The sequence below is a fragment of the Achroia grisella genome, unplaced genomic scaffold (genome assembly GCF_030625045.1).
Source record: "Achroia grisella isolate CSIRO2021 unplaced genomic scaffold, CSIRO_AGI_Agris_v1 utg544, whole genome shotgun sequence".
Lineage (NCBI taxonomy): Eukaryota > Metazoa > Arthropoda > Insecta > Lepidoptera > Pyralidae > Achroia > Achroia grisella.
The window spans coordinates 845,993-862,350 of NW_026712929.1; the positions used below are offsets into that span (position 1 = coordinate 845,993).

At 31.6% G+C, this 16,358-nt stretch overlaps 1 protein-coding gene across 5 annotated transcripts in view; it reads left to right on the top strand.

Annotated features, from left to right (window-relative positions):
• LOC131847891 (uncharacterized) overlaps positions 1 to 16,358 on the top strand; it is a 71,637-nt gene that overhangs the window by 33,453 nt on the left and 21,826 nt on the right. For all 5 annotated transcript variants that reach the window (XM_059197585.1, XM_059197583.1, XM_059197586.1 and 2 more), the window contains one exon: positions 15,010 to 15,172. In XM_059197585.1, coding sequence (XP_059053568.1) covers positions 15,010 to 15,172 — 163 coding nt within the window. The remainder of the gene's footprint in view (positions 1 to 15,009; positions 15,173 to 16,358) is intronic.

Genomic DNA, 16,358 nt, shown 5'->3' on the forward strand with positions numbered 1-16,358 from the left:
ACGACTAAATTTGACCTTTGGAGATTACCATAAGTCGATGTAGGTAAGCTAGTGGTTACCTAGTCCGCCGGAATCGCGGTAGAATGCTAACGAGACCTCGCGACTACGGCATTGGCACTCGTAGGTACATCGTGTGATTTTTTAGTACGTAAGAATCCCACATAACCAGTCGTTACCCCTCTGACGTTGTCGAGTTAGGTAACCCACGACGGTCTCAGTTGAGGATGGTTCTCTCAATAAAAGGAATTATCAAACCTCATCCATTCTCTTAAAAGATATACGGGGTTATCCCTATGGACAGCGTAGGAACATCATAAATTTTAGGCTTTAGGCATGCCGAGTAAGCCGATATAGAAATGTAATAGACCTTGTAGGTTTCAAAAGAACTTTATATAATAATGTTATACTTACTGTGTGCACAGCAATCACACCTTACCTTGAGTTATCATGACATTGACTGTTGTATCGGTGATTGCACTTTCTTGACTTTTAGATATGAATAGTCACCTTTTGATAAATTAACTATGAAAAATAACTAACAAAAAATATCTCGGCGGCTACTGTGGGTTACCATAGACAAATGACGATTCGTTACTAGCTAGTATAAGTAACCCTAACTGGCCATCAACGCATAGCAAAAACCATAAAATCTAGAAAGCTGAAATTTGGAGCAAATTATGAATACATAACGCATGCATTTAAAGTTGTTGAGGTAATAATCTAATAATATTTATTCGTTAATAGCCAAGACCTTACTGAGAGCAACAAACGAAAAATGCTAATTTCCAATCAAAAAGTAAAACAACTCTTTAAATTACTTTTACTATTTTTTTTTTAGTGTAAGGGGTTCGTTACAGCTTCTCGCCTCGCACTGGTATTTGTTCAATACAACAAGTCACTTTCATCAGTTATCACATACAGATAAAACGTACAGGAAACTAAATAATGAATAACCGTCATCCCATTTCTTTCAACCGTATTTTCACTGCGCCTAAACAAACATAAACATTCGATAAGTAATGATGAACAGCTGTGTTACATTAATTCATATATATATATATATGTATCAATTGATTTATGTACATAGACATAATTTTAATCTGCACTTTAACACATAAAATAATAATAAAATGGAAGTATCTAACTTAGCTGTTGAGTTCTAAGTGTAGGCGTTACCGTAGCCTCGTAGATAATTGATCAAGATGATAGATTAAAAGCTTCACCGACACACTTATTGCTACAAACATGATTTAAACTCCTACATACAAAATATGAATACGCGGGTAAGAAATACCTTGATCTTAATATGACGCTTGTTGATATTATGAACTCATTAATACATTTAATTATTATTGAAAAATATTCAAGGCAAGATTGCAAAAAATGTCAGTTGCGTTTCTTCCTATTTTTCTGATCTGAAGTAGCACTATACAGTGACAATTATAAATTAATTTGATATGTATTAGTGGAAAACATTGTTTTAAACATAAGCATAAGTATGTAGGTATGCATTTTTTTTTTCAATTTTCACATTGACTTTAATTTTATTATCTCTCGTTATAAAATACTAATTTATTTTTTAATAGCCACATTTAAATATAAAATCCTTTGAGTGGTAACGTATGTTTTTCAGATTATAAAACAGTGTTAAACATGCATATATACCGATATACTTACACCACAGCAACAGAAAAACTATAATTAATCGAACCATCTATTTTTATTTCAAGTATATCTATAATTATTTAATAATGTTATAGTTGTTAACAAAATGATTTATTTTATTGTATTGTTTCTTTATGTCACCATAAAAAGATAATTTATTACTCTTTTGTTATAGCCGGTACCGCTCATAACGGTACCGTTATAGAAATTATTATTAATATCAATTACCTACCATGGTGACGATATAGAGTTCTTGACTATTTTTTAAATTTGAAATATAAATTGTCTTTCTTTAAAATATCCTCATTTCATAAATTCAGTGTTTATGTACTTTTATTGTTTCTCTTCACATTGCATAGAATCTTAGCTTTTTTTTTCTTTATTTCAATCATCAACTCGGGCCGTAGACAATATTGCTAATTCTGATAAGTTCCTCACTATTTTATGTTACACATTTTTATTTTTACTGTCGGTCAATTTTGAAAAATAAATAGGGAGAATTGTGATTCTCAACATTATTGTGTGGTCTGTAGTTTTAAGAGCTGTAGTTAAATGAACTCGGTGATTTGTTTCAAGGCTGTAGTGCCAGGAATTTGTGTGATCTAATTTTAGCTTCACTGGAATTTACGAGTTCACTTCACACAATGCGTTCAAACTACATAGTCACATTATTAATGCCTAGGTTTTTGCATATAAATTTACATCCTACAAGATAAATATCGTTCTTACAATTCATAGATTTTTTTATAATTACAAAAACTACGCGAATTGTGAAAACTAAATTTGTCTTAAAGTATAAAAATCGGTTTATTTTCTTAATTGTTATAAAATCGTTAATCTATAAATATAATATTTATTTTATGTATACCTTTAGGATCATAAGTACTGTGCCAGTATGATGTTAATCTATTAAATGTTAATACATATATTAGAAAATATGAAATTTCTTTATATTTCATAAATCTAAAAAAAAGGTTTTCAATATATAGCATATGAAAATTTTATAGTACACATCATAACTCTTATCAAGAGCAAGGTCTTGGGCGTCGCCCCGCTTAACGATGTCATTGCAGACTCCTTCTCGTATATAGATAAGAAATGGCGTCGCTGAAATCTCAACTAGCTACATTAGCATATCTCCAGACTTCAATTCAAACCAAGTCTATGCATACTATAGAAGACTATCACTTAAATTACATTATTACTTATTACTTTCTTAAATTGTAATGGTTAAATTCCTTTAATTTAAAACTTAAACATTTTTAATTATTATCATGCTTAGCTATTTTAAGATAGACTTTAAAAAAATCATTCAAAGTGAATGTAATATATCTAAACATATATTTCGTGATAAGAAATGAGAATGAAAGTAAAATTTGCTTTTCGTGATTATTTATCTTTTGTATGAATTTTAAAAGGAGAGAAGATTAACATGTTATCTGATTACGATTGAGTTATTAATCTTTAACCCAGATATAAAATGAAACCACCAACCATAACGATCTTAACAATAGATACAATCAATATCTCGTTTAGAAACCATCAATCCACTTCAAGGTTCGTTAAAGTCGATAATTAAATAAATGAAATTGTAGATTGATATGTTCATATGAGGAACTTTCTAGATTTAAAAATTATGGAACATTGAAAATTTGCAAAGTATTTTTATTAACAAAGATAGTGCTAGATTTCTGCGACATCAATCATATTTGTTGTCAGTAATCACCATGAGAATCCTACCGTTATTAAAACTGCCATCACTGTTATTATCAGGATTATGTTCCTCATAATTTAAGATCTTATTCCACGAATAATCTTAAATTTTATATACACTATATCTATACAATTATATAATCAGAGTGTACGGGTTAGCCTTTGATATTTTATCGTATATGCCCTTTAGGTGTTCATCCATATGGAACGCGAGTCTCGACTATGGAATCCATTGTCCACGGCGAGTAGATGCCCGGCTATTCTATTTATATGTTCCAATCAACTCCCACATCGGGAAGTTTACATCAATGCTTTTTTGACTGGATTAAATAATGCGTCCATTATTCGAACCCTAAATAAAACCATCGAAATTAATATTTTTATTGTTATTAAAAAAATAGTAAGTAGAATTTTGTAAAAGTCAAATATTGAAAATATTCTAAAACTGTATTGTTTTAACTAATAGTTAGAAGAGTTTAACGCTTGTTTACTAACTATTTCAGCTCTTATGCTTGACAAATATAATTGTATTCATTAAATAACTGTGTACTATAAATATGAATACATATTTTTATTATTTTCTAAAACAGTATTCAACGTCTTTATTGGCAATATATGATTAATCGTTTGAACACTACTATAATAAAATTTATATTGACGTGAAAAAACTATCAGAGTTGCAACCGAATGCATTGTCTTATACACGCAACAGCCGTGATACAATCTTGAGTACTTGACATCAGTGCAAGATTATAAATTAAATATAAAATGGAATTCTCCTTGACTCTCAGGAAATGGTATTTCGGTTAAGAATTATCGTAAAGGCTGTTATTAACTTTGTTAATGAAAGAATGTCCTTAATTTGGACATAACTGTTTTTGTACAATATAATAAAACTAAAGCGATTTTAGAGTACCTATTATGAAAAAGATAATGGCGCATTTTTTAAATATTATCCTATTTTTCCTGCCTTCATCAGTCATCTCTTTCTCTCCTCTCTCTTTCTGCATATGAAAATGTATACAAGAACTGCGATCACCTATTTTAACATCATATAACCCAGATCATAGTAATGTAATTTTACTCTGCATTGTATCATGTGCATCCTCGTAACTCCCAAAAGAATGCCAGATAATTAATTTTTATAAAATCTAAATATATATAACTTAAAGGTGACTGACTGACTGACATAGTCAATAGACAACGCACAGCCCAAACCACTGGACGGATCGGGCTGAAATTTGGCATGCATGTAGATGTTTTGACATAGGCTATTTGCTAAGAAAGGATTTTGATTAATACTACCTCCAAAGGGATGAAACTTTGTCAATTTTAAACCGATCGAGCTGAGACTTTACATGCATAAAGCTACTATGACGCAGGCATCTCCTAAGAAAGAATTTTGATAAGTTCCACCCCTAAGGAGATATATTAACGCGAGCGAAGCCGCGGGCCATAAGCTAGTTACTTATAAAATCAAAATGCAGTGTCCCAACATCTTCTCCTAAAATAGCCTATCTCTTGTATCCATGTGCAGTGAAAAGTAATAATAAATTTTACTTCAAGAGACTTTAAGCAACAATGTAACGAACGTTACATTGTAATTATTGTAATGTAACGTTTGCGGTTAGATAGTAGTCTGTCCTAATCTGGCATCGCTACGAGTAGCATAACTAACAAAATAGTCATTACGGTATTTGCGCCTCATGTTAAATTGTGGTCATTGACATGACTTTACCGTTCAGTCACAACTTACCCAAAAGGATTGTTTTAAATTACCATTTCAAGATGACCATACGTTACTGTACTTGAGCAACCAAGTTATGCTGATTAGTTTTCATTTAGTTGACATATGTAATTTCAAACGCATTTTTATCAATGGAAAAATATTAACGATGTTTTACGAAAACTTAATGCCTAGGCATACGAAATAACATTTCAGGTACTTATCGTTTTAGAATCTAGGATAACTTTATGAACCAGATTAAACACTAAACATATCGAGAAGAGTATTTTATAAAGTCTCACTGTTATTAATAATTACCAATACAAGCCGTATTGGTTATTCCAGGAAATCTCTTACTTTTTGTTTGCTGACATGCACAGATTCTGCATTTACATGCTTACCGCCTTGTTATGTTACCGAACTCACTATATATTTACGATGTATACACACAAAATACAAGTCCCAATATAGTTCATTTAATACTCAGAGTATTAGAGTATTATAGAAGTTCCAAAGCTATGAGACATTTAAAAGCCATCGGTATAATGTTACGAGCTAAGTAAACAACTCTATGAGTAAATAAGCCATCAATCAGGCAATCGAGGACCCTTTTCACAGTGATTTGCAAACTATAAATTACTGTTTGGTGTTGGCAATGCTAAATATAATCATAGAGAGGGGGAGAGCCGGTATACGAAGGTGGAACGACGGCGCAAACGCGACGCACGATGGCGCCAGCTCGCGAGTCAAGGACGGCAACCGATATCGCGGCGTATGTCTTGTATTGTTGTTTTGTTATAAATCCGCCTCTGGGATTAACTAAGGCACAAGCATTATACCTATCTATATTTACACTTTGATTCGTATTTCGTCTGTTTCATATATTGTAAATTAATTACTGTTATTAAAAGAGTGGAAAATGCCAAATGGTGTTCCATTGCTAATTGTTCAACATTATCATCGGTTTTGTTTATGAGTAATGTTGTTTAATTTACAGTTCCATCTTAATTTTTCACAATGAGATTATTATATTCTGGGTAAGATTCGTCATGTAGTACATGCCATTAAGTAAATTCTTTACATGTCTATGTACTATGAAATATGGAAATTGTAGGGTCATGTAAAAATGTGATTGACCTTAATAATTTGTATTCAACTATTGTTTTAATATACATAGTAATTAAAAATTAAAATTGTATTCTAATTCTTATAAAGTAGTGACTTGACACGAACAGAGTAATAAGGTAATATTTCACCACAGCAAAGAATAATAGTTTAATTAAATTTAATCTGTATTTAAATAATCTGAATACATTTTAACAAATGATTGCCTACTTAAAATAATAATAGTTACAAGTGAAATTTATTCGTCAACTTTTTATTATGTATACATTTTTGAAGCCACACTTATCTTTATTAACAATAGCTCTACCATAGTCTCCACTGATGTGTCTACTTGTCAACTAAAGTAAGTTCCCACCTACGTCTTTGTACATTGTGACTACATATTGCAGTCTTTTCGGTACTTATTAATTCTGTGAATTTTGCGATAGCAATCACCCGTGCATAGGGTAATAATGAGAATATTTCAATGCCTAAAGAATAAAACACAATAGTAGTGGTAGAGGTGGATTTACATTAAGGAAGTGAGACGACCGTGAGACAATAATAACATGATAAATTAAACATAATTAACTTGCACAGCAGTATTGTAAATTAGTTGCATATGTAAAAAATACATAATAAATTTAACCTCTTATGTCTGATGTAGCAAACTCCTTGATGCGTTTTTATAATAATAATAATAATAATAATATATTTATTATTATTATTTATAATTATAATATAATTATAATATAAAAAGTATAATTTATGTCGCTGTCGTACTAGTCGCATATTTCTATTATCTCCATTTTTCCTGTAATAACCCTCAAGACGTCTCATTCATTAGATCATTATAGTATTAGATATCTACGCTTCATGTGGTTTTTGTTGTTTTAATGTATGTAAATAATTAGAATGGTACAATGGTCGTAGAATATTGTATTTAAATTTTCAGATGTGTAATTTTTCTGTTAATAATTCCGATTATTCAAACAGTTAAAAAGATAGCCAGTGTTAGGGATAAAAACCATGTATCAAAATATTATTTTAATCTATGGTAAAAATCAACAGATAAGCATTAATATTACAGCATTTACAACTGCTGGATATGAAAAACAGAGATAGATTTCATGACTTTTTACAAAAAACACAGTTTCATTAGGTTACCTTTAATTTATTATATTATTTACTCGTTTATTAAAGCACTGGTAACATCATTTAATGCAATTATACTTTCCAAGTACATGAAACAATGGATTCTGCTTTGTCATTAGGGACACGATGTACGTACGCACAATGAAACAAATCCAATACTGTTCTTTGTATTCTAACGAAGGTGTGCCACGCATTAGCCCATGTAATTGATGCATCGGTCCCAAGTAATGGATCTATTTCCCTAATGCATTGAATAACGTAATGAAACGTTACGAATAAAATGTGGCTTTAAATTTTATTTTATCCTGTTTGTCGTTTACCTCTTTAAAAGTTATCGGCAGTACATATACTTACTAATTAACACTTACTAATTGGAACGATACTACTATTATATTAATAAATATTGAAAGAATAATAACCTAAAATTTGTTATTAAATGAAAGCCACTTTAGTGCCGTCTGCCAAAAAATGTGTTGCTCCGCATTCCCGAACGATGCCTAATGTGTTTTTTTTATGTATTTAAAACTTTTATAAATATTTTTAAACATAAGAACTTCGACAGTATATGTTTATTAATTATCAATGATTTTTTGGTAGGTATGTATGGCTAGTACAATCATATAATATAATAACCCTGGACAATTCACACAGCACGGTACTGCTGTGTGAATATAGAGTTATATTAGGTAAAGTTTTATATAAAGTGGTAGGTTAATTCTTAATATTGTAGATTTCATATACCTACTGTTGTTTTTTACTATACTTTGCTAGATCGAATCACTCGCGTCAGTTTTAATAACACAAATTTGTTACATACATCTACGTTTACAACTATCTACGATTTGCATTCCTATAAATTGTACCTGAAGGAAGTCTTCCATTTGCTATAGTGCTCAATTGCCAGTCGCCGGTCGTTAGATTGATGTGAGTGGCAATGAGGTTTACTGCAGATAAGCTCAATTAGTCATCCGCTTTTTGTCTATCGGTGTGTCATTCTAAAGAGTCGGATATGTCGATGCCCACCCACGTAGCCCTAAGACATACATATAACAATACGAATACATAACAATATTATCTAATATGCAGATACGGAAATCATTATTATTATAGTTATTACTAAATTATTTATTTATTTATAGATAATATGATGTTTCCAAATAAATTTTAAATTACGAAATTAACACTGGCATTAAATGTAAATACACATGTTGCGAGTAAACTTTGCAAAATGTGCATTTAAAAATTACCTTTCATTACTTAAACTTACATTATCGAAACCGAGTAATGTATAACTAGTTTCTATATTTTCAGACATTAGTATCACAGAGTAGATAGGTATAGAAATTTTAGAGACAAAAATTTTAATTCTTTAGGAAAAAATCTCATAAGAAAATTGTTTTTAAGCAATAAGGAGCTCAAATGAAAATACCGCGTTTACTAGATTTCTACTTTTAAAATATTGCGGTTATTATGAAAAAATAGCTTTTTGTTTCAGTTTTGCCAATAAGTAAAAATTTCACTCATAAATACAAATTATTGTAATTGCTGACTACACGAATTTATGTCTACAGGTAGATTTAAATTGACATATAAAAATGGTCGCAGTTACCCAAGGTCTGTACGCGACCTCAGACGGTCGTTGTTCTGACAATGCGTAGGAAGGCTCCACACAACTAATTGTTATTGTATTATATTACAATACAAATATAATAAATCGTTGTCAAATCATTGTGCAATAAATGTAGGAGTACCCACACTTGTGTGTAAGAATTCATTCATTCCAATTTCACCGAATGGCACTAATAAATCGTTCCTTAGTCAATATTAGAAACCTTCACCATGTCATAATATATTGTTTAGTTACAAAATTATATTTTCAATTCGCCTTTAATATTGGCTGCATATATAACTTATACTTGTTGTTAACGCAGTTATGTTACTTTCAGAAACAGTACTTTCTTTTGCAATTCCAGAAACAAGCAGCTCATGTGCTTATTTTTTTACATCTGAATTATTCAAAATACTATTACTGTAAAATCTGATTAAATGTTCCACTCAATTTAAAGAAAAACATGTGTAGAATATGATAATTAATTAAGTAATAATATTGTTTTGTAATCTATGTGAATATTTTATAAATGTATATGTGCTTATGTAGATTCTATTTTCTTCCTCACAATACATCGCTTGAAACTGCTTCAAAATAATTCAAGATAGGTAAGAAAGAATCATATCTCGATAAAAGATATTATACATTATATATAAAAAAGTTATATATAATGTATAATATCATAAAAAGTTCGATGTTAAATACTCATTTGTACCTAGTTGGCTGGTAACTAGTAGTAATGTTTGAGTACCCATTGGTAGCTACCAAGCTAAAGTAAACTGTGTTACTTATAGTATGCTCTATTTAAAATAAAGTACTCGCTGTTTACTCACTAACAGGTTATAAAATTAGAGAATTGGTCATGCAGTCGGCCGCGGAGAGAGCCTATTTGCGTTAAGTTTTTTTTTGTTCGCGCCAAACTCTCGTCTTGAGCACGAGCGGTGAAATTATCTGGCGCCTTACGAGTTTTCTTTTATTGTCGTCTCTTACATTACGCTATTCGTTTTTCCTCTGAGTCACATTGTAACTTTAAATTTATCCCCTATATAAGATTTAATATTGGGGATAAATTTAAACTTCTGTTTTAATAGGTTATTTTCAATAATTTACGTACATAAAAATAATGCAATTAGACGCTGAGATGCGTTCATTCATATTATCACAAATCATAATCATGACGTCCCACTTAAGTTTTAATTTAGCAGGATGACATTTAAAGTAATTTTGCTATCTTGTTTGGAAGTATAGATTGTGTAGGGATTCATAAATTTAAAATAGATTTAATTACTGTGAGATAAACACGAATAAATAGTTTAGTCTAAAAATATTAATTGATTTGTTGAGACCGACTAAAGAATCTGTAAATATATAACTTAAACGGCTACATTTAAAAACTTGTTTGGACCATATTCGTATTACATTGTGATCCATCATTCACTAAGAAAGAATTAATAGAAGAATGAAAGAAAGAATACAGATAACGAATTCAGTATGGTCGAATTCCTAATAAAACAGTCAGTAACTAATAAAATAAGTAGGTAGATAAATTTCTTTAATAACCTCATAGGTAGACATCTATTGTATCGAAGTAGTAGCTTTTTAAGGAGATATTAATTTATCCGCACAAGTATCGTGTTAATAACAGTTACATAGAAATTTATCAGCAATAATACAAATTGCATATCATATCGTGAATACTATCTATTCCCGGTATGAAACACAGTGCCCACATAAATTCTAAGAACATAGTATTTGTTCGATTAGCGTTTCTCAGTCGCGTCGGTGGTCCGAGGCGCCGGCGCACCATGTTTGGAATGTCCTGGGCCTACGGCGAGGTGAAAGGTTGCTTACATATAATAGTTTGTATGCCTTCTTTAGACTAGAGTCCTCGCGTTTCTCTTTAATGTTTACCTCTTGTAACTAATGATTTTCACGTTTAACTACCTACTCACGTCTGTCCTCGTATATGACGTGCCTACTGTATATGATACTTGCGTAGAGTCATTAATCTATTGTATTACGATACTATATTTAATAAATTATCGTCTGTTCAAACTTTGATTGTGTGATTACTATTATTATTATTATTACGTGTTGTAAGTACAGTAAAAAACAAACACACAGTCGGTGTGTCAGACTCAGACTCAGACAGGCGCGGACTCAGAATTTTCTATGCAAAGCACTGGTACTTTTCCAAACTAAGTCCATGGTAGATGAGTAATTATTTTAATCCAGGAAATTTGAGAAGTCTTGTGTTTTTACAAACTGTATATAATCTACTTAACTAGCAACGTCCCAAATTATTATTAGATCACGTGCGCGCAAAACTGTTGAACCGAGTCAGCAAAGCTTTCTAATCTTACAATTATATTTTTGGTTTATCTAATAAAGTAGATACAGTAGATTTTATGGTTATAAAAATAATAAAATTTAAATTTAAATATCAACTAGGATGAAACCGTAAAATCAGAGTTTTAATGTGACTGGTAAATTTATACAGACTTGTACAATAACATCCGCTATAATAATTAGTCAAAGGATTATCTCGATATGCACTAGTGACTTAAATCCTTTTGAAAAATGACACTTCCCTTGAGAATAAGAAATAGAACGCACGAACTGAGCGAGGACACAAATAGCATTTCTTTAGATAATAAAACTCATAAGACCCTGTAAACACGGTTAATGAATGTATTAACCGTATTTACAGGATTTGCGTTTTTTTGTGACATTAATAAATATATCTCTGAATAGACTTATAAAATAGGAAGCGACATTATTTCACTAAACGGCTTTGGCTTCGCGCCATTGATTAGAAGAGTAGTGTTATCAAAACAACAGAGAATCTTTTGAAAACTTTCACTAACCTTTTCCGTGAAATTTAATGTAATGATTCAGTTTACTCCATTTACTAAATAGACTAATGTTAGTGTGAATGGCAGGCTAGTTACGTAAACATTCTTGTAGGTACTTATATGTTCTTGATTACAATTTATTGAAGTAATTTTCGGTAATGTACTTACAAAAATCTATTTCAAAATACAAATTTGAGTAAGTAAGTACTTACTAAGTATATTTTTTTTAACTTATCAATCACAGTTCCTATTCTTGTGTAGCTACCTCATCATCATATTTTTATTTCATTGTCATTTAATTATCTATTAGATTATTTTCAAGTAATTTTAGGATCTTCCACCTATGTACATGTATTTTTATATGAAGGAAGATAGAAGAATAGAGGATAAAAGAAACTATCCAAAATTAGAAAGTGTTGTAAGATATTTTCTAAACTACTACGAATCAGCCATGCAAGTGTTGTCTCGAATCTAAAATTCCAATTCAATGCAACGCTAAAATGATTTCTATCCGTGTTTGTAAATTGAGAACATCGCCCACTAGTCAGCATCGCCTCATGTTATTATGAAATGCTATAAAATATAAAAAATCTTTAATAAAATTATATCATGTGATGTTTCATATTGTCTGACTCAATAGGTAAACCATACAGATGTCACACAAATGATATACAAATTAATAAAATCGAATGTCCACAAAATTTATTAATAGACACTTCTAGAATTTATATAGTGCAACAAGTCCGCCTGTATACACCCACTACGTATATGTATTTCTGAACATGGTTTTAATGTGATTTGTATTGTTTAGTTTCAATTGAATTTGAATGTATAGTATTATCATTACTTATCATGAAAGAACGAAAATGTATTAATCATAAAATCACAGAAATACATACTAGTAGTAGTACTTAGCTTATTTGTGTAATTGGGACTGTTGGGGCCTCTTTGCTAGCGATGTATCCCGTTAGGTCAACCTCCACGAGATCCCCTTGAAACGATCATTGTTAATTCGCTATTATAAGCTGAATAATCAGACCACGTTTATTCTATTATCATCCATTGGTACCCCGCCAGGGTATACGGTTAGCACAGCACAACATGGAGTTGCTACCGCGCCGTGGCTATAGCTTGGGCGTTACGCAGGAATACCTTTTCTTGAGTAAGAGTTTCACACGTCTGTTTACCCTGGAGAAAATTCCTCATTCAGACCCGAATGAAGAATTTTCTCCACATAAAAAAAGGCGGGTACACCATCGTACACGGTTAGGGCAGGTAGGTAAACCATTCGATTAGTGACCATTAATATAATATATTAGTATAATAGGAAGCTATGTTCAATTTAAAATTTATGTATAAATTATGTCACACGGGAACAAAAACGTTTATAGAGTCAGTCATTTAGTGGCGATGCACGGTGAGTCAGCGTGCATCACGTTAAGCTCCTAACCGGCCCCACTCAGGATTCTCCGCAGCCTTTACAACGTCATATTAGATATTGATAGGTATATATTGTATCGCCGGTACTTCAATATATTATTGTAATTATCAACGTAGGTAGCATAATTACAATAAAACATTAAAGTACCGGCGATACAATGTATACCAATATTAATGCATATTTGTATACCATACCATGACGATTATTGACCTCAATGCTGTCGACCGTGTATTAGACACATTTTTTTATAGTAAAGATAAATATAAATAACAACTCTTAGAACAATCGCCACGCCATCTAGTCTTAAATAAGCTGCTCTCAATACATGTATATATGTTTACCTAGTATATGTTTATAAGCTAGTGGCAAATCTAATTAAATATTAATTCCTATATACTTATGTATACGTATGTATATGTAATATGCAGATTACACACGGACAATACAAATAGACGTACTCATAAATAAATAGAAATCTAGTATTCTAGGTTTGAACCCGCGACTATCCATAGTAGCGTTGTGTTAGAGCACTAGAGCACCGAGAACAATCAAAAGTATAAAAATATTGTGCCTTCCACTCGTAGTTACTGATTTTTATTACTGTTTTATACCGACTGCTACATGTAGCATTTACCCCCATTCCAGATATGTATAGTACTGGATGTATTACAGTGTTCATTGTGCCCAACTGCTTTCTGGATGCACGTCAACATTCCCTAAAAGGCATGTTGTCCATCGAGCTCGCCCACCCACGCATGCGCTGCAGGATAAACAGTACTTACGACTACATTTTAGCCTTTCAATACCTCGGTCTCGACAGCCTAATGTGCCACTATAGGGTTGTTCAAAAAGTATTTAACAGCACTGTTTGAAAACTATTCCTAGTTGATATACCACTACGAATTTTCATTTTCTATTATATATTTAAAAAATAGCACATTATCGAATAAAATACTCTTCTAAGCTAATACAGAAGTAAGTTTTGGTAATAGATAAACTTAAAAAATACTTAATAGAATTTAGAAATTGCTTCGTTTATTGAAAATTGAGACTTACAATAATCTTGCACCCATTCGAACCCGAGACGAGTTGCTAGTAGAATAAAAGTAAATATTCGCCCACGTTTGTGGATGGTTTGTGGAGACCTGTCTGGTATAATCTTTAGTCTGTTAGGTTAACGCCCACTATTGTAATAAACCTTGTCAATAGTAGGTACCTATTCGTAATTGTATTAATAACAAATACGATAAACGTAATAATGCATCTAATAAAATAAATCGTTAACTAGGTTACAACCTGAACCGAAACCGAGTTATTTAGGTACTTATTATAAAATACATTTGTGAATAATATTTTTACGAAACATAAGAACCGTATCATTTACTTTTATTAAATTTTGATAAAGCTAGCTTTCAAATAAAGAAATATTAACATTCACAATTAGGTACTGATATTGATCCATCAGTACACGACATCGACTAAAGTCGACACATAACACGTATTTACCTCAAGGGCTATGGGTAATTACGGACATCTATGTTTTTGTTTTTAAATTGAAATTTAATAAATGTTGATTGATTTCTTAAAATAATAAAATATTACATCTTTATAAAGCTATGTATATTACGTATGTGTGTAATGTGTCGTAGCTGAAAGAAAGGAATAGATAAAAAAAAATTGAATTACACAAATATAAGTAAGGCATAAGGTAAATTTAACAGAAACCTTGTCTGCATTCCAGGGCCACCGCCACGGCTGGGGCTGAAGGCGGCGAGCCCCGGCGTCGCGGGCACGGACGAGGACTGCAACAGCAACACCAGCCTTGCAGGGAGCCAGCATTCGGCTCACGATGACCTCGACGCGCACTGCGACAACTCCGGTTACTTGTGGTTTCTCGATTATAAGTGAGTACACTTTATTTTCTTATTAGTTTTTTTCGGACTACTTAAATGCTGATGTCGATAGGGGTCGAGTGCAGATGGCACTTAATTCCCGTAGAAGAACTCACGGATATTACTACACAACTATACAATTGGAATTACAAACAAACTGTTTGTCCACCTGATGATAAGTGTGATATTCGCCGCCTGTATACATAAAGACCTAATGCGAGCATAATTACGATTTTTCAGATATTTATGTAATGTTCTTCTAATATATAAAAAACTTGTCACAGTGTTTCTTTAAGGAACACATCCGAAACAGCTTGACCGATTTATATGAAATTTTTTATTAAAATATATATAATGCACGACATGTAATATATAAACAATAAAATAAAGGTAAACCTGATAAAAAGTTCTATGCTAATTTTAAACACCTAGATGAAAGTGGAAACCAGAAATCTACTTAAGTAGAAATAATTTACATTCGAGAACAACATTTGCCAGGTCATCTAGTAATAAAACAAGTTAAATTCATGACGATATCGACAAACCTGGCTTTATAATTTATATACTGGTATGTCGTGATCTGTGAATGCTCAGCTAGGCATTGTCTAATCTGTACTTCCGATAACTACAATACAAAACGGAAGAGCATAACACACGAATGAGTAACGCAGACACGATTGTGCACAATGAATAAAATTAATATTTTATGATGCCGTGTTGGGATAAGGAAATTTTATGCCTCCTACTTATTTATCTATCTTTACCCAGCCAGGAAACCTGGCTGGGTAAAGATAGATTACGGTTACAGCGTAGGTAGGTAGAACCGGTCATCCAAGTAAATAGAATACCAACGATATATCCTTATGTACACTTCTCTTTCAGAACAAATGCTGCGTAAAATTTTATTTGTAAAGCAATATTTTAGAAGAATCTCTGTTATTTTAATTGATTATAACTACCTACGTCGTGATCTAGTCTATTTCAAACCTAATTAACACCAAGAACACTTTTTTTGTGTCATTATATATATCTTAATGACCGATGACGATCTGAGATGGCGACAGGCTCATTTCCTACCACGTTAGAAACATGGCCTGTTAAGTGTTGCATTTCACAATGACTCTATGTATCCTATCTGGGATAACAAAACAGTATAATTTATATTTCGTGGCTTGCCTTAAGTTTAGGATATAAAATT